Source organism: Dreissena polymorpha, chromosome 13 (genome assembly GCF_020536995.1).
Source record: "Dreissena polymorpha isolate Duluth1 chromosome 13, UMN_Dpol_1.0, whole genome shotgun sequence".
In the NCBI taxonomy this organism is placed as follows: Eukaryota; Metazoa; Mollusca; class Bivalvia; order Myida; family Dreissenidae; genus Dreissena; species Dreissena polymorpha.
This window is the reverse complement of record NC_068367.1, coordinates 43,055,409-43,081,705: the sequence shown is the minus strand read 5'-3', so window position 1 is coordinate 43,081,705 and position 26,297 is coordinate 43,055,409. Positions and strand designations below refer to the sequence as shown.

General features: G+C 33.8%; 2 protein-coding genes across 3 annotated transcripts in view; both read right to left on the bottom strand.

The window, feature by feature from the left end:
- Positions 1-5,295: 5,295 nt before the first annotated feature.
- The window catches only part of LOC127856174 (zinc finger CCCH domain-containing protein 10-like), a 572,427-nt gene continuing 551,425 nt past the window's right edge, over positions 5,296-26,297 (bottom strand). The window contains exon 5 of one of the 2 annotated variants that reach the window (XR_008037881.1): positions 5,296-5,658. The gene's annotated coding sequence lies outside the window, so the exon portion shown is untranslated. Of the gene's footprint in view, positions 5,659-7,587; positions 8,654-26,297 lie in introns of those variants that run through there. The other variant, XR_008037880.1, reaches the window with a different exon arrangement.
- The window catches only part of LOC127856181 (zinc finger CCCH domain-containing protein 10-like), a 265,858-nt gene continuing 248,228 nt past the window's right edge, over positions 8,668-26,297 (bottom strand). The window contains exons 4-5 of the mRNA XM_052392252.1: positions 24,496-25,416; positions 8,668-9,131 (exon numbers count right to left, since the gene is read on the bottom strand). Of these exons, the coding sequence (XP_052248212.1) occupies positions 9,117-9,131; positions 24,496-25,251 (771 nt within the window). The 5' untranslated portion in view covers positions 25,252-25,416 and the 3' untranslated portion in view covers positions 8,668-9,116. The remainder of the gene's footprint in view (positions 9,132-24,495; positions 25,417-26,297) is intronic.

Here is a 26,297-nt window from a genome sequence, read left to right as displayed (position 1 = left end):
AAGTTGCTTTTAATAATGTATATATAGGTTTCCTTTTTGCAACAATCATGAGTAAGGTTATATCCGGAACGGTATCATTTTCGTTGTCGGTTAAATGACGTCAACAAGATTAAATAAAGTAAGAAAAAATAGGATTAATCAACTTGAATTGGTTTGTATGCATATGCTTAACATATCTGACACTTGTTTATACCTTATTTACTATACTTGCCAAGATTATTTTAGTACACATTCCCACAAAAGGATCGCTTACAACATTCATGAACTGTTAATCTGTACAAAAATACAATTCTTTTCTGGCCTTACACATGTGAACACCAACAATTGTAACAAGGGCTGTTTGTAAAACATGCATGCCCCCCCCCCCCCCCCATATGGGCTGTTAGTTGCAGTGGCAGCCATTGTGTGAATACGTTTTTTGTCACTGTGAACTTGACCTTTGACCAAATGTAAGTTATCATCCGGAAACCATTGTACTATTTCGAGTCACCGTGACCTTGACCTTTGACCTTGTGACCTCAAAATCAATAGGGGTCATCTGAGAGTCATGATCAATGTACCTATGAAGTTTCATGATTCCAGGCCCAAGCGTTCTTGAGTTATCATTCGGAACCACCTGGTGGACAGACCGACAGACCGACCGACAGACATGTGCAAAGCAATATACCAAGAAGGGGGGCATAATAAATATATAGAGAAATTGCTGCAAAGATACAAAACACACACTTTGTAAACCAAAGTCTTCAAAACAGAACCAATTCCATAATGATGCTGACAAAAATGACCACACAAAGCACAAATGGGTACCAAAACAACATCCACATGGGTCTTCAGTGCGTTTAGTTACAGTAACTGTAAAAGCTCGCGAATGACCGTTCGTTCGTCAAGACAAGATTAATGTTATTGTTTAGTAATAATTTGAAGATATCACATTCATTAAAAATATTTTATATTAATTAATTGACTTTCATTCGTATATAAAAACGAAATATGTATAAGCATTATAGCAAGGGTGATCTCAAGACTTAACACCAATAAGTTTACTATGTTAACGAAATAAAGCAAAGCAATAAAGAGTCGCTTTGTTTCGTGTACAATTATTAAATGATATAAAAAGCACATCATACAATGAATCTTTAACATTTAACATCTCAAGGTAAGAAATTATCATTATAAGGATAAGGATTATAATTGTCAATAAACTGCGTATGCGAGTGTGAATAATTTTAATGAATGATCAGAAGTGTCAGAGGTGCATGGGTTCAACGGAAAAGAAAAACCCTAAAAAAGCATACATGACATTATTGTGATGTATTTTTTTTATACATTCGACGACAAACACGGAAAATTGGAGCTTAAATCTGTAAAAAAAAAAAAATAACAATCTTCATATGATCTCTAAACTAGTGAAACATATAACAAGAAATATCTTTAAAAAAGATATACGGCGTAAATAGTTTAATGAATGAGATCAAGGATAGCGAATGTCTTTTTCTGTGCAGTTCTTAGCTGCATCACACGCAGTACGGGATGTTACGGGGAGTTTTCGCGGCTTATTTTACATTATAACATATTGCTGGTTATAAACCTATAGATACAAAACAGAAAACCAAAAGAAGAATGGAAGTGAAATTTAAACATATGAGTCAACCGGCCACACGAGAAGTATCCGTATTTATAGGCGCGTTCTTCGAACAAACCTGTTTTAGTGGTTTGTCGGGCATTGCTATTTGATTCGATTATTAACAGTATCAATTATCATCGTGCTAATGCTTAAAGTGATATTATGGGCATTTTGCACTGTTGAATTGAGCTGAAAAGAATTAACAGGTCAAAATAGTTAGTTAAAATGTGGTTACTGATTAATTATCTGCAACTCACCTTGCTACCAGTTGTTTATAAAAATATATTTTATATTCGATATTCTTACGTGACCCACCCAGTCCTGTAAGCTGAAATGATCCGTAAAACAATTTCGTGTCTTTGTGTCGTATGAACAAATCTGCACTAAAACTAAATTTAGGTTCAACTCGTAAACGCATGATCAGTTGTCAAACGAAAGTACGGTTGATATTCAAATGCATTATTTTTCTCTTTCTGGTATATTGTTTTAGTATGATGATGCTGCATTAATTAATATAAGTGTATATGAAGTAGAAACATCAAAAATAATCAACGGTTGCGATAGACTCCTATAAACTGTTACATGCTCATAATATCACTTTAGTACATTAAGCAATATGGACGAATAATTATTGTTAAATTTATCAACAATAATATTTATCATTGTATTGTTGAAAACACATTAAGAATCTATTATTTACATACCATAATTATATTGCTGAATATCTTCATTTAACATATTTCTGGTCTAAAGAAAATTCCAGGTCACCTAGTTCACGGATAGCGTCTTTATTATATAACGATTATTTTACTGGCCGCCAACTCCGGTGATGACCTGTATATAAACTCTGAATGTCCGCGAATTGACCCGATATACCTCGCGGGTTGAAATGCAATGCTTTAAAGTGAGGCCTCGCTTCCATTGCTCTTTATACTTTTACATGTTAACATGTTGACAGGAATAAGGAAGTAAGTACTAAATATGAGAACATAGCCTTTTAAGTATAAACGCTCTTGCGCTGGTAATACTCTGAAAATAAAAGGTGTACGCACAAACTGTATTGATGTCGAGAATTGAGTGTAAAACTGTTCTATCTATTAAGCATTTTCATTCGAGATAAAATTGTTTCATACAGTAAAACAGTGTTACAAAGACGCGGATATGTTTCCAATGTTCTGGTGGTATACTCAAATCAGCCAATGGAATAAATGAAGTGTATTCATTCGTACCTAGCCGCGGGAAATTTTATTGGAATTTTATTGGACACTTACAAAGGTCAGGCTAAGGTGAAAAGCTGGCTTATGCAGCTTACGCCGAAAAAAAAAACAACATGTTTATCATATATTGATTTTATTTGTGTTCATTAATAACACCGAGTGTGTGGTTGTAATATTGCTTGATATAATGAAGCTGTATCGTACATGTCCGTTATTAACGAACGACCGTAATCACCTTAAAGTAGTGGTGGAATTTTAATTAATCCGATAAATACTAACCAGCATTGTTTATGTTTATCATACGCTTTTTACATATGTATTCAAAGTAAAATTATAGTTTTTGCTTTCAATTATTGTATATATATATACTGCTCAGCGAAAATGAAAAATGACTTGACAAAGCGAATACTCGTTGACTAAGATATCAGAATGCTAATTGTTTGTATTCACTTCCTATTTCCCAAAGATCAAGAAGGTAGCAATATCCAGTCTTGTCCAAAGACAAGAGTTTTGATGAAACTTGATCAGAATGGTTAGAATATTATGTTACCATTATCTTAGCTGAGTTCATATATTGGTCACACAAGACTTAAAGCCACATTTATCACACAATCTTAATTAAACGTGCAAAGTGTGATTATAGTGAAAAAATCCAAAACGAATCTGGAATGTGTGCGTCCAAACAAAAGGCTGCCACGTTAATATTTTTTTTAACTCGTTACTACTCTAGAAGCTAAATGTGTGACTCAATCATAATGAAATTATGTTGGATTACTTATATTTACCATACCTAGACACAGTTTGAGTCTCGGTCACATTTGTCAAAAAAGTATACTAGGTGAGATGTAAGATGACAATAGCTGTGCATCTGGGTGTTGTGCATTTTAAACCAGGGAAAAATGTTAAAACAACAAATATTCACTCTGAGGGTCGAAATAATGACTCAATATCCATCAGAAATGGTCAGAATGTTTATCTTGACAGGCCCTAGAGTTCCAATCTGGGTTATGAGTCCAAACATTACCTCAAAATTACTGTGTTAAATCTAAGAAAACAATGTAACCACCTGAAAGGTCACATTTATGACTAAATATTTGAAGAAACTTGTTAAGATGGTTTATCTTGACAACATGTATGACAATATCAAGTCTAGGCCACATGTATCAAAAAACTTCACCAGTTCAAACCTTAGAAAAACCATGTTACACATACAGTAGCCTAATATATAACCGGATTGAACATGTGGGTCAAATGAAGTTAACAATATCGTCAAATGAAATCAGACGCTCATCTGAGACCAGAAGAAACTTAACTGTTCTAAGAAGGAAGTGTCCACGCGGCTTCACAATAGACTTTTACGGAAAACTAACCTAGCAACTGGCAGCAATAATGTGTAGACGAACCTCACTCATTTTCAAGCTTTGCTCAGATATTTACAATCCTTAATGTTCTAAGGAAGTTTCACTGTGATTGGCTAAAAGACTTCTAGATGTTCTAATGGTGTATAATAAAGCAAACAAAGGAAGACTCACTGGGGCAATGCTGTTCATTGGTAAGGAACCATATCTTACTTGTCTGAGATTACATTTGAACAAATGTTGAGAGAAAAGTTCACGAAGATTGTGCAAACAATACGGAGTTGTTGTTTTTATGTCCCCCAGTCTATACTGGGGACATATTGTTTTAACCTTGTCTGTTTCTTGGTTTGTTGATTGTTTGCGTCAAACGTTAAAATTGGCCATACCTTTTGCAATATTGAAGATAGCAACTTGATATTTGGCATACATGTGTATCTCATGGAGCTACACAATTTGAGTGGTAAAAGGTCAAGGTCATCCTTCTAGGTAAAAGGTCAAATATATGGGGGAATAGTGTTTCACAAACACATCTTTTTTATTTTAGCTTATGACCTAGTTTTTGACCCCATATAACCCAGTTCCAGACTCACAAATAAACTATTGAGGCAAATGTTCCCTCCAAATATCATGTAGATAGGGCTATAAGTAACACCTCTATAGTGTCAGTTCTAAGCTTAACATTTAATTGGACCTAGTACCCTTGCTTTTGACCACACAAGACCCAGTTTTGACTGAGCCAATATATAATTGAGCCAAGTGTTATGAAGATTGTGCAATAAATGTGGCCCCTAAATGTTCTCTTTATTTCATGTATACTAGTGACCCAGTTTTTTCCCTCATGTTACCCAGTTTGAATGTGATCCAGTTTCAAACTATGTCATGCTTGGGACAATGGTTTTGATCAAGTTTTAGGAAGATGTGGCAATAAATGCGGCCTCCAAAGACTGTCCAAAAGGCAAATTTTGATGGTGTACAACAGACAAAAGGATATCACAAAAGCTCACCATGAGAAAATTATCTAAAAACTATGTATATTATTGTTCAAATAGTTTCAGTTTATATTTGAAACGTGGTATAATAAAAACCAACAAAATCATTTCAATGTTTGCATTTTAATTCAATTTAGTTCACATGCACACATCACACTTTAGTAATTTTCAAACATTTTACATGAACAATTTTCATTCCACAAATTTAACATAATGATTAATAAACTTCTAATTGTAAACTATGAACAGCTATTAACAATCAATGTAGTGATCCATTGGCTATTACAAGAGTTAAGTGAGGTATGTTTTAACAAACAGCACTAAATATAATATTTTTTTAAGTTAACAAAAGGTACAATTTATTTGTAATACACTCACAAAAGTTATAACCGACCATTTGATATTTAGGGATATCTAAACTCTGCGTAATGTGCTTAGCTAAAACACATTATACCAAATTGTTGAGTATACTTATCTGAAACTGTCATGTTGCTCTGAAGGTTCTTTGAATAAAAAGAATTTTATATAATACAGTCAAATTAGCATGCCATTAGAAGTGTTTTAAATGAACATATTGTAAACAATTTAAAATGATTTTTTTAATGTAAATGTTTCTGAACTTTTTTTCTAAGTATTCATTATTCGATGCATATTATGAAGTTTTTTATTCAGGATTTAAACTGCACTTTAGACATATATTGTGAGTTGTCCTGATATGGATGGGAAGAAAAACTGTATCTGGAACGTAATGATGCAACAACCGCATATTTATCTGATAAAAGTAATGCAATTGACACTAATTACTGTAACTATAAACAATAATAATAGATCAATAAAAAGAAACATTATGCCCACAAAACCAGTTAACAAAGCCAAAAGATTGGACAAAGTTTGTAAGTTAAGGAAAAGAAAACCATAAACTAAACAAACGAACAATAAAATATGCCCTCAGTTTTTAAGTCACGTTTTTCCTTAAGTATCCTTTATGTCTGCATTGTTATTTGTAAAATCATATGCAAATAATTTGAAGAAGCAAATGACATCACCAAAACTGAAGGATAAAATAATAGGTTTTAACAACATGAAATACCAAAACAGACTTTGAACAAAACATTTGGGCCGTGCTCTGTGAAAAAGAGGTTTAATGCATGTGCGTAAAGTGCCGTCTCCATACATGCCATAATTTTTCAGACCAATTCCGGGACATCGAGTTAAATTGTCCGGGACTTTTGCCGATTTTCCGGGACATGTATAAAATGTAGCGATATTTAAAGACATACAATGTATGCATTTTTGGTACGTTTTTTTTTTTCATTGTTAATTGCAAAAGTTCGAAAGCCTATCCGAAATACACTTGATCTATTAAGGTCAAATTAAACATTACTACAGATTACTGCAGATATACACAGATTCGAGGTGCAGTTAAGCCTAAGATAAGGTACATGTATATATGGATTTTGTAAATTCCGGGACATTTGAAAGATTTCCGGGACAGCGGGACAAGTTCTTCATTTCCGGGACTGTCCCGGACAATCCGGGACGTATGGCATGTATGGCCGTCTCAGATTAGCCTGTGCAGTCTGCACAGGCTAATCAGGATCAGGGACGACACTTTCCGCTTTTGTGTTATTTTTGTTCATAGAAAGTCTCTTGTTAGCCAAAATCCATTTTAGGTGGAAAGTGTCGTTCCTGATTAGCCTTTGTGGATTGCACAGGCTAACCTGGGACGACACTTTACGCTTATGCATTAAACCCCCTCTTTTACAGAGCATTGCCCATTTGCATTTTATAAGATCTGGTGGGTTGGCATGAACCAGCCACAGTGACAGTCTACATAAACACCAGTACATGTAAATGTACCTAAAAAATGTATATAGGTAATAATAAACAATCAATCAAACTAATAATAGGGAAAATTCATGGATAATACACATCAATTAAAACTTAAAACAGACAAGTACATTCAAGCAGAATTATACAGGGTTTAAACAACAACAACAACATATATATATCCAACAAACTCAATTTTAATTGATCCCTATTGTTGAATAGATTCTCAGAAAAACAGAAAACACAACTGTGTATTCATTGTTTAAATCAGATAAAAACAAAATTCTAGTACCCCAAACAAATGAACATTGATAACAAAACATGTTTCCCCACACTTTCCTTCATTCATACAAAAGTCAACAAGATTCAATCATAACCGGTCTCACTTTCTGTCATTCTGTATTGAAGCCTGCTAAGCATATGAGTAGTGTTCTGAGAAAACTGGGTATAATGCATGTGCGTCAAGTGTCGTCCCAGATTAGCCTGTGCAGTCCGCACAGGCTAATCAAGGACGACATTTTCCGCTATTATGACATTTTTCTTTTAATTGAAGTCTCTTCTTAGCAAACTGCACAGGCTAATCTGGGACGACACTTTACGCACATGTATAGTGCCCAGTTTTCTCAGAATGCGACTCATATGGTTTTAAAAATCCTTTTACACCAAATAGTATAATTGAACCAAGTACAAGACATTTTCTGCTGTGCCTTGGATTTTTTACAACAAGAAGGCCATGTAGGCCCTTAAGCATTCACCTGAGTCACAGACACCAAATTCTGAACTCTTGACCAGGTTATCTAGTTTTTTACCACACTTAACCCTGATTCAAACAAAATAAATATTCTGACCAAGTTTCATCTAGAATGAGTAATAAATGTGGCCTGCAATTGGTATAATTGTGTGTTTTCAGATTTGGCATGGTGACCTCGTATTTAGTTGTTTCTGAACCAAGATTCAAACTTGGTCAACAATGTCAAGATATACATTTTCATCAAGACTTAGTAATAAATATTGCTCACACAGCACTTGTGTCCAAGTTTGTTGAGTCATGTGACCAAGGTTCAAACTTGGTCAAAGTATTGTCAAGATAAACATGCTTACCAAGTTTAATAGAGATTGAGTAATAAATGTGTCATTTAGAGTGGTAACAAGATTTTTGAAAGATATTACCTGGTGACTGAGTTTTTTATGCATATGACCCAGATTCAAATACGGCCTTAGCATTGCCAAATAAAAATTTTGACCAAGGTTTCATAAAGATTGAACCAAAAAAGGTTGCCTATAAATTGGCTACAACGTTTTTCTAAGATTTGACCTGGTGACTTGTTTTTTTGTCCATATATGACTCAGATGAGAACTTTGACGGACATAGAGTGATCACAAAAGATCACCATTCAAGTGAGCTAAAAACGTGTTATGTTAAATGTAACAATAAACAAAGTACCTGACATGTTCTGATGTGCTTATGGATTTGTTTCAATTGCAACACTTAACAAAGTACATATACCTGACTTGTTTACCATGACTGACATTATGAAGTTGTTTCATAAAGGAAGCTTTGCAATGTAAAGCTTGTAAATGCCATTGTTATACAGACTATAAAAGATTTTGTCTGTTGTTATTGGTTATAGAGACCTTAAAATACTTCTTGAAAATCTTATGTCAATGCCCTGAATGTAACAAGCCAGGAAGGAATCAATCCTTGGGCCCCTTTTCAAGGCCCTACAAGTCGTTTTTAGGATGTCCTTAAACTTTAGCTTTAAACAAAACAAATTATCTCGTCAGACGAGCGAATCCTGTCCAAGCATGCACAGTTGTACTGTCTTAGCATTTTAACAGAATGCATAAATATGTGTTAGGCAGAATAGAGCCATATATTATAGCCAGAAAAAATACAACATATCTGGATGAATAAGGCATATTCATAGATGCATTTTACTGTGCCCAGAGATGGACAATGTCAATATCACTAAGGATGTTTATCTCTTTTGGACTGGATACCAGATGTGTCACGGCCCAGGGCTCATCCAACTGGCCAGGTGTGGCAGCTTTGGGCATCGGATCCCATTCATTTTCATGTCTGCAGACATGCTTGAAATCACCAGGGAAGTAACTGAAAATGCAATTAAAAACACAGGTTACATGTTTGGCATTAGAAATAATGACATAAACATACTAAAACACATATTTTGTTGCAAGACACTGGCAAAATTGAATAATACAACACAAATAAACACAAAAAACAGAGAATATATGCGTGTGTATGTAATTTACAGATACATGTAATTATTTTCAATGACAAGAACATGGCTATATGTCTGTTGAAAGACTGGGTAAAAGCATGAAACAAATGCACTGCCGAAACTGTGCAGGACACACACAAGAAAGTCACTTATGAATATGAGCTATGCTAGCTAAGTGAAAAGGGGTTTTGATAAATGTGTTTAAAGTGTCATCCCAGATTAGCTTGTAGAGTCGGCACAGGCTAATCAGCATCAAAACTTTCTGTCTAAAATTGATTTTTGCTAAGAAGAGACTTCTTTTAACAAAAAATATAATCACAGCAGACAGCACAGGCTAATCTGGGATGACACTTTAATAACATGCATAAAACCCCCTTTTTTTAACAGAAAAATATAAAAGCAGACGACACAGGCTTATCTGGGATGACACTTTAAGCACATGCATTAAACCCCCTTTTCACAGAGAATGGCCTATATATATTCAATTTATTTACATTGTACAACATACTAGAGCAAATAAGTCATCCAACAAAAGATGACTTCCTAAATGGACAGTGTTATAAGTAAGCTAAAGTAGAACATTCTTGAAAGAGATAGAGATATATACGGCTATTTAATAACAATCATCAAAGATCTCTTTATCATATCATTAACTAGAGCTTTGTAACAGACGTGACGTATACCCCCACGTGCCGCATTGACAGAGACTATTTTGCATGCTGTCTTCACAAAACAAGAGAATATAATCTATGGTGATTTTTAAGAATTATTATGCCATTATTATTTATGGCCATTTTGACCTTTGAACTCTTGAATTCTTTTGCATGACACTCCGTCCAATGACTGTGAACAAAGTTATTGTACAGTCCTTAAATCTCACAATGAATGACATAGTTATGGCCTGGAAAAGCTCATTTATGGCCAATTTTCATTTTTGAACTCCAAGTGTGACCTTGACCTTTGAGATATTGACATAATTCTTTCGAATGACACATTGTCCAATGATTGTGAACAAATGTACCAAGTAATTTTAAAATCTCACAATGAATGACATATTTATTTCCCGGACAAGCTCAATTATGGCCAAACTCAAAGTGTGACCTTGACCTTGAAGATAAGGACCTAATTCTTTCGTGCGACACACCGGCCAATGATGGTGAACAAATGTGCCAAATGATTTTAAATCTAACAATGAACAACATAGTTATGGCCGGGAAAGCTCATTTATGGCCATTTTTGACATTTGAACTTAAAGTGTGACTTTCAACTTGGAGATATCAACGTTATTCTTTCCTGGGACACACAGCAAATGATGGATTTTTTCAAAACCACCCCCACGCTCGGCTTTTGTCCAGTTTATTTTCACCCCTGGGGTATATAAAAGTTCCATAATTCATTCAAATTTCCAAATATGGGCATGCAGTTGGTGTGTACAGATGCTGTAAAGGTGTTTAAAGTTTAAATAAGATGAAATAAGTATTCTTTTACAGACATTTATTTTTTACAAATTTTTATCTATGGAAGAGCGCCATGAAATGTAAGTGATTTCAGCCAAGTAAAAATTGGGTCGGTTAAAAACAAAGTGTCATAAAATTCAAAATAGTATCATTTAAGTCATATTTTAAACTTAGTTTTTATAGATACACTATATACAGCAAAAATACCAAGAACTAGACAGATTTACCGTTTACTTTTTGAAATAAAAATAAAAATGCAACATGCATGGTTCGTATTTTCAACAGTATATCACCCAATTTCGCCATAACGTTGTTTGAATTTTAATAATTGAAGAATGTGCATAAAAATTGCAACATATTTAACAATAAATATAGCTTATATGCCATATTAAATCAAATTACGTTAGAAAATAAATAAAACGCGTCGCAAAAAGTATACGTCGTCGGCAGGATTCGAACCTGCGCGGGAATATCCCAAAAGATTTCTAGTCTATCGCCTTAACCACTAGGCTACGGCACCTAATAGTAGGCTCTTCAACCTTCGAAGAAATCGCGGGAAATCATTAGAGGTGCGCTACCTTAAACCGACTTTCAAAGTATTTGCAAAGGAAAACTTAGGAAAATTTTGAACTGAAACATTTTTTTGTTCAATTATTGATATTTATGCAAAGCTTTTGTAAACAAGTATACCATAATGTTTCTGATTGGTCAAGTTCTTATTTAAGCATAGAAGAAGGGAATATGAAAGGTGGCAGCATTGTTTGGGTTTTAAAATACTTTTGTACAGTATCTAGAAACATTGGCAATTTAAGTTAATTATTTTGTGCGATAATAAGCTTTGATATCAATCATTCTTCAAAAATATTGATAAAGTATATTTCACATTTTCCTGGACTGTTTGCATTCTTCTTAATATATTGTGCACACATAGTTTGACACTTTAATTACTAGCAGTTAACTGGCCAATCAATTGCTTCTTGAAACTGGTAATATTTTTACAAATTGACAAAATAATGCAAAACACCGTTACAGCCAGAAACAAAACTTTATAAATGGCCTAATGAAATCCTACGCATTTCTTTAATTGCAGTGTCGTTGTGATTTATATTGTACTCAGAATATCTTAAGGTTGAAAATGCAAGCGTATTAAGTTGCAAGAAAAAACTACCTGTGTCATTAGAATGTAAAGGGTATAATTATAAATGTTCAGTATGTAGCACGAGTAATATTATAAATGTTAAATGTTAAGTATATAGCAAAGGATTCTATTTACAATTCCCACAGAGCAAATTATCAAATTAACCTATCTTAATGGAGCATCAAGATACCCAGGTAGATCAATCACTAGTTATAAAGTTGTGTATTTCACCATGATTTATACCAGATGCTGCAATGTTTTTGATGTAACAGGTTATTTATTACCATTCTTAAGGAAAAGTTACTTGCACTTTAGTCACTCATTAATTATCTTGTCTATTCTCCTTTTAATCCACGCAATAATGCATAGCTCATTATACACCAGTGACCTAAATAATCTACTGTAAACTATAAATGATCCATGCTCCGTGAAAAGGGGGTTTAATGCATGTGCAAAAAGTGTCGTGCCGCGTAACTCAGTGCAGTCCGCCTAAACTGGATTTTTGCTAAGAAGAGACTTTCTTGAAACGATATATATCATAAAAGTGTAAAGTGTCATCCCTGATTAGCCTGTGCAGTCAATATGAGACAACACTTTACGCACATGCATTAAACTCCCTTTTCAGAGAGCACAGCCCAAAATAGATTGCACCATATGTATTGCAATGAAACCATCGACCTTTGCATGTCAAACATCATAATATTAAAAAGGCAACAAAAGTGTTCCTCCTTCAAAGTCAGGTGTTATACAAAATACTTTTTAACACAATATTGCAAATGCCAAATATTGACTTTGGGAGCTGCAGTGGTGCAATTAATTATGATGTTATCTACTTTCACTGGAAATAGTAAAAAAGGATTCAAATTTTGACAAATAAAAAAACACAATATGATGGTCTTACTCAGGGCTCAACATTATCATTTTAAAATCTACCGGGTACATGTGCAGTTGTATTAGTACTCTTCAATTTTGCTTGTCTGTCTTCACATTACCAGTTAGTTTTTAGAATACATGCCAGACGTTCCGATCTTGGCGGGACAGTCCTGCTTTTGGGGTGTTTGTCCCGGTGTCCCGATGTAACACTATTTGTCCCGACATTCGAACAAAACGATATACGCTCTTTAAGTTCACAAAATTCCCTATTCAAGCTCCGTCTGGCTTTAATTACCATCGCTAATCCCTTTATTGCCCCCTATTAACAAACCATATCTACTAGTCGAGTGATCCAGTGTTGTATTTGACACATTATCAGCGATTTATCGGCAAATTATTGATTTTATCGGGCATTCACACCAGGGTATTTTTATGATAAGGGTCGTTAATTGCTAGGGATAGATGCATCGTAGTGCATTAAGCAGATTGCTTTTGTATTTCATGGCCCAAATCAAGTCCAAAGATACTATTATTCCGCGGTATTCAGTGTATTTTATGTCAAACAAATCGAGCGCTGACCGAAACCAGAGACATTAATTTACTTTCGTTTTTGGCTGATTTTCAGAAAATAATTTGTACAAATTGCATCAATCTAAATTTAGAGTTAATGGATGATTGGTTGAATAAAAACAGTGCTCGATGTGCGCACATCCTGTTGAACGTTGCCTTAGTCACATGTTTGTTTACTTCCGGAAAATGGAGAATGTCTGTGTTCATGCAATTCTAAACACATTTATCATCAATATTTGCCAGAAATTATGAGGTTTTGTAAGTAATTAGCTGATAACTGACTTCTGTAAAGGTGGCATGATTGATAGTTTTAGGTGTCCTGCTTTTTGGTAAAATGTCCCGACATTTTTAATGGACTGTCCCGATTTGGACCCAAACATTTCTGGCATGTATGGATTTTAGTTATTTCACAATATGTATATGTATTTACTTATATTTTATACAGAAATATTATTTTTAAATCATTTATAAAAATAGCACAAGTAGAAGAGTGTCCACTTGTGTTGTCCCAATCTTTTAATGTTATTAATACAAATTTGACCAATCCTGCCAAGTAACTGGCAATGTTAACAATGTCACTTATAATGCAATCATAATCTTACAATGGCTAATGGAGTGTTCATAGCCATTAGTGTTCATAGCCATTTTTGTACGTAACAAATGTTTATATTAACAAACACACAACAATAATGACTTAACATCGGAAATTGTGTCATTAGGTTATCAATTTAGGACTCACAAAAATAAACAACAAGTGTTAAAAAATTAAAAGCCCATACAAAATGAAAGCAGTGCATGTCTGAGCATTGAATGTTTCACAGTGGAACCATTTGTTTTATGTAAACAACCTGCCCATTGATGACAGTGCAACTACTTATTCCATGTAAACACCAGCACATTGATGACATGAACATTCAAATATAGTTCATACTATGTTGGGCTTTGCAAACATATGAAGTATTGACCAAACCACTCTCTAAAAAATTGAACAATTGAATTCAGTTCACATATATATAGGAATTCTATTTGAGGCAAACTGTGTCCTGATGAATCTATTTTAACAGGCATTTATCATTTTCTTATTTTTTGATTGCACAGAGGAAAATTCATACCAAACTCGAACAGAGTTCTTTTCTAATCTCAATGGCAAATTATATAATCATTAATATCATCTTTCAGACCCAAAGTTTACCAGAACCAAACAATTGTATGCTGTAAATATTTGTATGAGTGTTATTTATATACTAACATATCTTGAATAACCAGTGCATGCAAATATTTATTGTAAATTTATTGTACAATACATTCCTTGTAATGAAATGTTATTTTAATTGCTATATAATGCTGACATTTTTATTCCTTAATATGTGAATCAACTTCTTCTCTTTATTTACCATTTTCTCAATATAATTATAATTAATCCATAAAAAAATTCTAACCATCATTTTTAATTGAATAACTCAATTAATGTACTACATTGTGATATGCTCCTTTTACTTGCACATTATGACAGTTAAATCCCAGGCCAGAACTCTTGCAATTAAACATAAATTTTTGTATAGACATAATAATTGTTTGGATTTTAACACACGTAAATTGTTATCATCTGCTGTTTTACAGTGTCACATCGATTATTCATGTTCATCCTGGTAAATATCGTCTAAATAAAGGTTTAAAATCTAAACTCCAAATTGTCCAGAACAAGATAATCAGATTTATAAAAGGTTACTCTCCAAGACATTCTATTACTTGGCAGGACTATGTTCATCTGAATATGTTAAATGTTAGCTATAGAGTAAAACAGCTAAGGCTTAACCACATGCATAGTCTATTATAAAACATGTCCTTCATATCTTAGAGAAAACTTTGTTAATGGCTCAAGAGCATCCAAGCCATTTAAATTTATCTTACCTAGTGTCTATCATACTTCTTGTAAACAGACATTCCTATATACTGGACCAAGAGACTAGAACTCTTTCCCTGACAATATTAAAAGTGTAAAAAACATTACCAGGTTCGAGCAATTAGTGAAAAAGCACCTTCTAGAACAACAAGTATCAGAAAGTAAATGTGACCTTTTATTTTACTAATACATGTTGCAACAATCATCTGTGGTAATCCATGTTGAATTGTGATATTGTGCACAATAAGATGAATGCATACTCTTAATAATCCCGTATTGTACCAAAATCTTAATTGTTAATTATTGATGTTTGTTTGTCATATGGTTATGTATCACTTTCTCTTTTTCAGTGTGTGTTTTATGGACCCCATTGGAAATAAGCTTTTAGCTTAATGGGTTATCCATAGGTCCTCAGCATTCATGCTCATATGAACATACTAGTGTTAAAAAAAATTCATGTATTGTTAAAAGTATGCATAATGTAACAGCGTTTTATTTGTTGCTTTTAAATTGTGTTTTTTTTTTTAAAGAAAATCAACCTAGTCTTAATTCCTTGATATCTGTGATATATTCTATGTTAATCTGTGATAATTTCTATGTCTTATGTGTCATATATGTGTTTGTGCTATTGACCTTAAATGTGAATAAATAAATAAATAAACGTTATCAACGAAAGTAAATGATCCTATATCTATTACATGACAGAATTAGGTCAATGCAAATTTGACACTCATCCAACTAACATCAAACTTTGACAGACATTTTATTAAAAAAAGACTTAAGAGACAAAAAGTGAATGTGAAACATTAATTCATGATATAAATTTGTGTTTACCTAGCACTTAGAATATGTGAAACCCATCTATATATGGCATATGTTTTTGTCTGTTTTATATTAGGACATAGAGTGCACATAACACATAATTTTGTAAATTGACAAAATTGAAAAAAAAAGTTTAAGATTTGCAAATTGTTGGTGTAGTTGATACTTGCGTGGAAAGAGTAATGCTGAACATTAACTATGCTTTAAATATACCTTATATGCATTGTTTGACGATTCAAAAACCTGAAAATAAATAAGCTTTTCAAAAGCAAACAATTAAATAATTTGGAGAGTTCTATTGTTATACACCACTCACTATATGAGCATGGATGGCCCAGTGTTCAAGACATTTTTTTTCAGTTTAAACAATACATTTTTCAATTATTCTTTACTGTGATATGTGTTGTTCGAAAGAGTTAAATGAAAGCGTAATACAAACGTATTGTGGATCTGTCCAAGCTACATGTAAGTTTGACTGTTACTTAGTGTTTCTGAATTTTGGAAAGTTATTTTATTATAAACTAGGGAAATTGGTAGCCATAAGTAGACTTGTAAAGGTCACTTTTCAAATAGCACATTAATTTACAGGAAAAGCACAGTAACATATCACATTGCACTTGCATTACAGTTACAGCTGTACCTGAAGCTATTATTACAACTCCCCACAATCTACATTATTGGTCATCCACAAAATTGCAAACACATTATTAGCATTCTTTACAGTTTTGCTTGAAAAGCATGACACAGTATAATACATTGACCAATCTGCCTAGGCAAACAGAATTTATGTAATAAGGTTTTGTAATAATAATGCAATACAATCGATAATTTGCACCTTCTCTTGCATCAGCATGTAGTACTGGGCAATAAAATGGGCAAAATCAATGACAAGTCATATGATGAAGGAGACATTTGTAATCAGTACACAATAGTTTTGCTACTAAATGTTGTATTGGCAACAAAAAGCACATTGTAAAGAAAACAAGCCATTGTCAAAATTGTTTGAAGAGCTGTTCAACTTCTGGTATTTAATACCAGAAGTTGAAGAGCTCTTCAAACAATTTTGACAAGGGATTTTTCTTAATTGGGAGGTTCTGTCTAATTTGATGCAACAACATAGTAACATGCCTCTGCTTAGTTCAGCTCAAACTAGGTTTTCATTTCAAGTTAAATCTTTGCAATTTTTCAAGGGGAACCAACCTGCAATCTGAGTTTGATTATCATAATTTTAAAACTCCTAAAAAATTAAATTGTCTGTTGATTTAAATGTTTAAAAATTGATTGAACAGGCCATCCTTAAACAAGATGTGTTTGTGAAACACAATGTCCCACTATATGACGTTTGACCTTGAAAGATGACCTTGACCCTTCACCACTCAAAATGTGCAGCTCCATGAGATACACATGCATTTCAAATATAAAATTGCTAGCTTCAATATTGCAGAAGTGACATAACATGAGCAATTTTGACCCATATATTTGACCTTGAAGGATGACCTTGACCTTTCACCACTCAAAATGTGCAGCTCCATGAGATACACATGCATGCCAAATATCAAGTTGCTATCTTCAATATTGCAAAAGTATTCATAAAAAAAGCGATTTGGGCCACATATATTTGACCTCTGACCTTGAAGGATGACCTTGACCTTTCACCACTCAAAATGTGCTGCTCCATGAGATACACATGCATGCCAAATATCAAGTTGCTATCTTCAATATTGCAAAAGTACTCATAAAATGAGAGATTTTGTCCACATAATTTTGACCTCTGACCTTGAAGGATGACCTTGACCTTTCACCACTCAAAATGTGCAGCTCCATGAGATACACATGCATGACAAATATCGGGTTGCTATCTTGAATATTGAAATACTGCAAAAGTGTACATTAAATGAGCGATTTTGACCCATATATTTGACCTTTGATCTTGAAGTATGACCTTGACCTTGACCTTTCACCACTCAAAATGTGCAGATCCATGAGATACATATGCATGCCAAATATCAAGTTGCTATCTTCAATATTGCAAAAGTTATTCCAAATGTTAAAGTTGGCGCAAACCAACCAACCAACAGACCAACCAACAGACAGGGCAAAAACAATATGTCCCCCACTACTATAGTGGGGGACATAAAAATCTTTTGTTTGGCATAACCTGAGCGACCCACTAAATTCAGCCTGGACTGAATTTTTTTTGTTACTTTCCAAAAAAATTATTTTTGCTCGCCGAAAATTCATACCGCTAAATTTTTCCTTTCTGCTTTTTATCCTTAATTTGCGTCCTTTAATTGAATACTCTTTCAAGGATATCTAAAATAGCAACAAGGGCTGTTTGTAAAACATGCATGCCCCCATATGGGCTGTCAGTTGTAGTGGCAGCCATTGTGTGAATCTGCTTTTTGTCACTGTGACCTTGACCTTTGACCTACTGACCTGAAAATCAATAGGGGTCATCTGCCAGTCATGATCAATGTACCTATGAATTTTCATGATCCTAGGCCTAATTATTCTTGAGTTATCATCAGGAAACCATTTTATGGTTTCGAGTCACTGTAACTTTGACCTTTGACCAAGTGACCTGAAATCAATAGGGGTTATCTGCCAGTCATGATCAATGTACCTATGAAGTTTCATGATCCTAGGCGTAAGCATTCTATCAAAATCAATAGGGGTCATTTGCCAGTCAGTTTAGTTTACCACTAAGATACATATTTTGAAGTATTTGTAGTCCTATAAAAAGTTAAATTTAATTGAATACCTTTATTACTAAAATCAAGTTTTAAAGGCTTTATAATGCCAACCCTTAGATACTGATGACCAGCAAACAGCATAAAACCTGAACAGACTGCGAGTTACTCACGGGCTGTCCTGGTTTTATGCTGATTTCAAAAGCCATTTCCACTTTGCTTCTTATGGGGAAAAGGGTTAACCCTATGGGCCCTCAAGCTCATGACCAATAATTGTGAATCAAAATTATAAGTTAATTAGGTGTTTTACTGCTTGTATAATGACATTTGAAATGATTTTTTAAGTTGTCCTCACTTACTTTAAATAATGTTCAACACAACAAATAATGTAATGAAAGGAAAATATTTAGATAAATCTGAAACATTTTCGTAATAAACTTGAAAACCAGTTAAGTCTTTAAAAAGTGTGAAGTTAAAATTGAGCTTGTAACAAATAGCTACACAAACATTATATTGTTCACCATAATGTCGGACCTAAATATTTTGCTCTGCGAATAGACTTTCTAACGTTTCATGGCTTGCTATATAATAATGAAATAAAAAAAATAACACAAAAATCTATTTGGATGGAAGACATGCTTTATAAAGACAACAAACAACCAAAGATGTCATTGTCCCATTTTCTTCTAGAACCTGTCAACAGGAAGAAAGCAATAGACAACACATGCAGGTAATGTTCATTGATAACAGACCTGTCAATGCGTGCCTGGATATAATTGCCATATTTCATGTCAGGCTCTACCATTACCATAACTGGTGACAATCTGCTTTCATAAATATTCAACTGAAATCTCAGTCGAACCTTGCTTGTTCATTTTAATAAAAGACAATCTAGTCAATAATTTTTCTTTGTTCCTTTAGATAAAGCTTTCATTACATTAGAATAATACATGCAATCTCCAGAGAAAAATTATACCCTATGCATAACATAAATGCATCCCAATTATTAATCAATTTACCAGGCTGTATTTTACAATACATATCAATAAATAACAGTACACTAAGTGAATAATTGATACTATAAACTTGGTGCATTTGTTTAAAAGGCATAATTTACCCCCAAAAGCACTCAGCTGACACCAGTTTTCAATTAACCATACTTCATTGTATAACATTAAGCAGCAGGCTAATATGAAACTGTTGAGCAAGACTTGGTACCCCTTAGCAACATAGAATACAAAAATTCTTCAAAGGTATTTATTTATATCAAAAACATAAGAATCAGCATTCAATATATGGGTGCTTCACTGATTTCTGGCCCCCACCCCAACACTGCATGCTTTCTGAGATGGTTTTAATTATAAACAAAAATTGGACATTGTTTGGACAAGTAAACTGTATTGTATTAAAGGGACTGTCCAACAGATTTTGGCATGTATGATTAAAGCTTGTCATTAACTGCTTTAAATGCTTTATATTGATGAATTTAAACATTTAAACTAAAAATCTCCAGTAAATAATAAGAGTACAATTTTTAAAAAGAAGAAAAAACATTAACCTCCACAGGGATCGAACCACTGACCCCTAGAGTCATGGAGTTTTGGAGTAAAATGTCTCCCGACTTTACCACTCGACCATCCACGCTCACGTCAAGTGCGGAGGTATTTTTTTAGCTATATAAGCAATTCTCGTAGTTAGCCAAAATATCGATTCGCGTCGAACGACGCTTTTGACTGTTGGACAGTCCCTTTAAGTTAAAGTCCGCCACAGTTGTATACAACATACAAATTCCAAACAACACAATATTCTTAATTTAAAATTATTTAAAAACCAAATTAAGAACCAAAATTGGTCCTTTTCCAAACTCAGCTGTCCTACTAATAAATAGCATGACTATAGTAACCTACAACATATTATAGTTCTTAAGTGAGTGTTTCTATTGCAAGGCATTTAATTAGACCATCGATTTTCAGAAATATGCACAGAAATGTGCTTCCATACTGAATAGACCAATCAATACAAATCTCCCACTCAATGTCCACCTGTGCATTTATTCATAAAGTACATCTACTTATAAATAGGACAGAGGGAGATTTGTTTTAAATCATGTATGCATGTAAACATACCTTTAAACTCTGAAAAATCATTATTTTATTACAGTGAAGATCTGTGAACATGTAATCCCAGGGGCATAGCTGCTATTAGGCACAGCAGGCCCGGGCCTACAATTTTTTTTTAAACATGAAAAAATAAAAATGCTTCAACTTCGAAAATCGCATTAAAATGTTGATCCTGCGTGAGTGAGGTGTTAGAAATCTGCATTTCATATTCACATAATCCTCAAACAATGGATTCTGGTCATGTTCAAGGAACATATCTTCCATTTATCAACTCTACTTCTATCTACATGAATGTGCATAGATTCTAGCTCGCTTCTTTTCACGTTACTTGCTGTTACAACTTTTCCTACACATTCACTGAGAACCGGATGTTTCGATCGATGAAATCATCAACACGTTTTCTTCTGTTAAGTGTAGAAATATTGCTTTAATGTAATTTATGCACTTGTTAGAACAATTAGTGTAATAGATCGACTGTAAGTAAGTTTTATACTCAACACGTTACGGTGCCGTTATAGACATGCAGACAGTATTATTGGAAAGAATTCCCATGGTTTGACTTGTGAATAAGTGGAGTGTTACACTTTTTAATGTTTCTATGTTCCATATTGTTTTAAAATTTAGTTCTCTGGTATAGAGAGTAAAATTTAGTTCTCTGACATTGAGATAAAACAGTAAAATAGCAAAGATAAGCAGGTCAAAGTCTTATATTTTCTTATCTCATTATTTGTCTAGATATGCTTTAAATCTCACCACAGGCGTTATAGGATTTTAAAAATTTCCGGTGTAGGACCCCAGGGCCCCCCGTTTTTATGTAGCATATCCGGGCCTACAGCTAAAAAAATGCTAGCTACGCCCCTGAATCCATCAAATAAAGATTACATAAACAAGATAATACAGGAATGAACAGTCCTCTGCCTCTAAACGAAGTTCACTGTAACAGAAAACGGAACCATTCCCAAGCCAACTTTTTCACAATTTTCCCAATTTGAAGATTAACATTTCCCAAATCCTCGAATAAAATTAATCCAAAAGACAATTATAAAATCAAGGATTTGGTATTATTTTTATATTCATTTTATCTATTAAGAATCTGCTCAGAAATTATCTAATCATTTATATTAAAAGCTATGGGAAGTAACTTTTTTGGAACTGTAATCAACTGGTTTCCAATACAATTCATTATATATATTATGCATACTATGTTCAAATGTTATATATAATTAATTGACCTAAAATGGCACTTACAGGAATACAAATTATTTTATTTACATTAAGTGAGTTAAGTCACATACAACTGAACCACACATATACAGCTTATAGATACTAATTTGATTAATTGTTTCCAAAGGTATTAATAACCTCTAAAAGGGGTAAAAATACTGGTTTACTTCTACTAGTTTAGCATCACTGGACCAACCCCAGGGGTTTTTCTCCCTATTTTGGGAAAAGGAGTCTGACCAAATTGGGAATTTTTTATCGACAAAATTGTCCATTTTGGGAATTTTTGCTTCGATGAAACAGCTCATTTTGGGAAAACATTGTGAATTTATCATGCTTAAACAAATCAGTGGTTTAATAAATAAATTTGTTTTTATTTGTTATTTTGTCTTCTTTATATAAACACATGCAATATTGGGCATGTTCAACGTTTATTCAAGTACTGCAATTTTGTTTTTCAGTTACAGTTATACTGAGATAAAAACTGTACAGTCAAAAACTTACAGCAGATATTTTTTACCAAAACGAACACTGGTTAGTAACATAATTTACAGCATAATTTGTCTCTGCTTTCTGTTTTTGAAAGTATCACAGAGCTTCTCCAATGTTTTGTCATTCAGATCTTGACCTTCAATGCAGGTATAAGCATCAGATGAGTAAGTTTGGTTTGTGTGAATGTGTGCTGTGTAATGGGGAGCACAGCAGGTTCATGGTGCTGAATCCTCGCTCAACCACAGCAGTGCTTGTTGGTATGATACACATCAGCTGGACATTAATAATCTAATAATCATAAGTCATAAGACACTTTTTTTTTTTTTTGGAAATTGGGATTTTTTAAAATATAATTTCGGTTTGGGATCGGGAACGCCTCCGTTTTCTGGAGGCGCAGACAGTGCTGAAAAACCCCTGAACCCTTAATCAATGGTTGGTTTTCCATTAGTCACTCAGGGTTGCTTGTCAATACAAAGTCGTCAATCATAAATTTAGCGTCAAAATAGAATAAATTACAAAGACAACGACTATGATATTATAATCAATTGAATTTTTAAAGAGATATCAAACCAATTTATTTTAATTTAATTTATTTAATAAATTTTTAATTATTATTTTAAATCTAACAAGATTCAGCAACTTAATAAATGATACTTTGAGGTTAAAACTTGAGATTCTGTTGTTCACAACTGAACATAATTACTGAAACACTCCACAGGATAAATACCATTACATTATTATTGCAGCTACTTTAAACTGCTTTTTGGACTCAGGGCTCAACATTTACAGAAAAACCAACTTGCCATGCCAGGCAAGTACTTAGAAAATCTACTTGCCCTGAACGTAAAGCACCTTGCCCAAACATGAAATATCACATCAACTGTAAACCTCATATTTTTAATAAACCAAAATGATACACCACAAAACCTTTTTTTCTTTTTGATCATTAAACACAATGATTACAGCAATAATTGAATTAAAGTCTAATTATAGTCTAAATTAAATGCTCTTTGTTCTTTTTTGCACTTTTCTGGGCGGACAACTAGATTATAAAATAACTTGCCCGCACCTAACTTTTACTTGCCAGGGACAATAGGACCATTAATGTTGAGCCCTGGGACTTTTCGTTCTTTAAACAGGACACTTCTGGGCATTTATCCCACTCTGATTTAGCCAATTTTAGAAGGATTGTACAAGACAAAAAGACTCATTTACATATAAGGAACACAAAGACATTTATAAGGTTGGCCCCATAACCAATTAATTATTAACTGGAAACAAATCAATTTCAAATCAATAGATTTTTTTTTACAAAGGAGCATAAAAGTCTTAAAGATTACAGAGTTGTTTTGTGAAATAATCTCAATGTTTCATAGAATTAACATAAAGTAACCACTAAAACAAACACAACACACATGGGACAACAATAAATATGTAGGGTAGATTATAAAAACAACAGCTACATCTACTAGCCCTTATCCTAATACTCACATAGCAGGCAACATTACAGAGTGAACAGTCACTGTCAGTGGGCTAGACTACTCGCAGTCATTCTCAGCCCTTGCGAAACAATAGGGTAGGAGACCAGTGAGCCATTTATATCGATACTCTGGGCTAGGCTCTGGTTATTGGACGGTTGCAGGCCAGACATTGTTTGTGGGAGAGAGATGGGTACAATCGCAGGCGGGTTCATTGACAGGGTAGCGGTGTTGAGCGTCTGAGGTGCTGCAATGCTGCACTGCCCCCCTGGGCCTTGGGAAGCAGCCAGCACCTCACGGACCATTCGCTGTTGTAAAGCTTGTTGCTGCTGCTGCGTTATAGTGGACAAGTCATTGCTCAGCGCTATTTGCTGTGCTAGGCTGTTATTTAAATGATTCAAGGATGAAGCTTGCAGTGCAGCCTGAACACCAGCGGAGTTTAATGTCTGCAATATACTGGTTTTACTCACTCTGTAGCGTGCGTTTTGCTCCAAGAGTACCTCGTTGGTTGCTGTGAGGTCTGCAACTTGCTTTTTTAGCTCATCCACTTTCTTTCTCAACATTGCATTCTCGTCTTCAAGCAGCTGATAGCTAAGTGGCTTTGAATTTGGTGAAAGCTGTGGGTATCTACTCTCAAAAGATCTAAATCCATCATTTGAAAACTCTGAATCAAGTCTCCTGCGTTTTATGCTCACTTCAGGTTCAAACTCGAACCAATCAAATCTTGGGTCCTTATTAAAAACTTCTTTATTAAAAACTTCCCTTCCTTCTGATTTTCGCTGTAAAAATTCGTATTCCGCACTTGATATGTGTCGATATTTACACTGATTGCCACGTTGACAACTACCTTTCAAATTATCCTTACATATAGGAACACCACCTTTAGCCACCATTTCTGCATGATTCACACCGATGCCAAGCGAGGCAGCTTGCAGAACACGTGGGGGAAGCTCACCCGTTGATCTAGCATGCTCTTCTTCCTCCCTGGTACAGTGGAGAAATTTACAATTTGGTCGTCTGCAACCATTGTTTTGGAAATCATGACAGAATGTGTACTCAGATATTTTCTTAAATTCAGTTGTTTCTTGTTCTCCTGGGTGTCGGTATCTGCACCGTTTACCACGCCGGCAAACATTGCGCAAAAAATCCCGACAAATGTCGTTTGTATTACCACTCTCACTCCCACTTTCACTATGGTCAGACATTTTTTCACTGCTTTCTGACATAGTGTAATGATTCTCTTTAGATCTTGATCTTTTGCGTTACTTGAACAGCATCCAAGCAGAACTAGCGCCAGTAGTTCACAAGACACAGAGCAAGTAATGACTTTTCCAAATGCTTATGTACCCTGAATAAGCTTGCTCTAATGGTGAATCATTCAGGAGAAGTATCTGAAACAATTTATATAAGTCAATGGTAGGGTTTTGTCTCAGATAACAAAAATATATCTTTATTTCTGTGTAAGAATGTATTTATCTTCATCCATTAAAGGGTAATGTAAAACATATTTGCACTCTAACTATAATTTTCTCCACTCATTCAAGAAAAGGATAAATACAACAACTGTATCTCTTTTTATACATTACACTTATTGCAGTATAGCATTTGGTAACACAATTTGTCAAAACTCAGGTCTTGAATGTTAATAACATAAGACATGTCAAAGTTGTCACAAGCATATATTTAAGAATGTTGTAAACAGGAAAGAATTTACAAAGACATTCCGATTTTCCATACACTGCAAACATCCAATATATCACAAATGTCTCGACTACACATGAAATATCATTCCATTAATTAAAATTTAAAGTTCATTGAATATAAATTGAAACTGTAAACTAACTTTGTTTATCTTCCAACTGCATCTTTTAATGACAAATTTTAATTCAAGGGAGGTAAATATTAGAATTACAGGCAACAAACCACCATGTGTTGAAATTAAGTATGAACACAATAAATCAAATTTGATGTTAACAAAATCTTGCTACCTCACTACAACTTTTTTTTTTATTTAAATAAGGAACACATCAGAATGTTAAGTTTTGTGATAATTATTATATTGCCTGATTGAATATTTAAAAAAAAACTGTATTTTATCCTCAAAACTGTACATGTTACTACATGTACATACATAGCAACTCTAAATGTTGTGCATGCTTAAAAGAGATGAGGATCAATTAAAGAGGCATGAAACCTATATCAAAAGCATATGCTATGCATTATTATGCTTTTGTATGAATTGCCATTCATAATTATGCAATATATATTTATA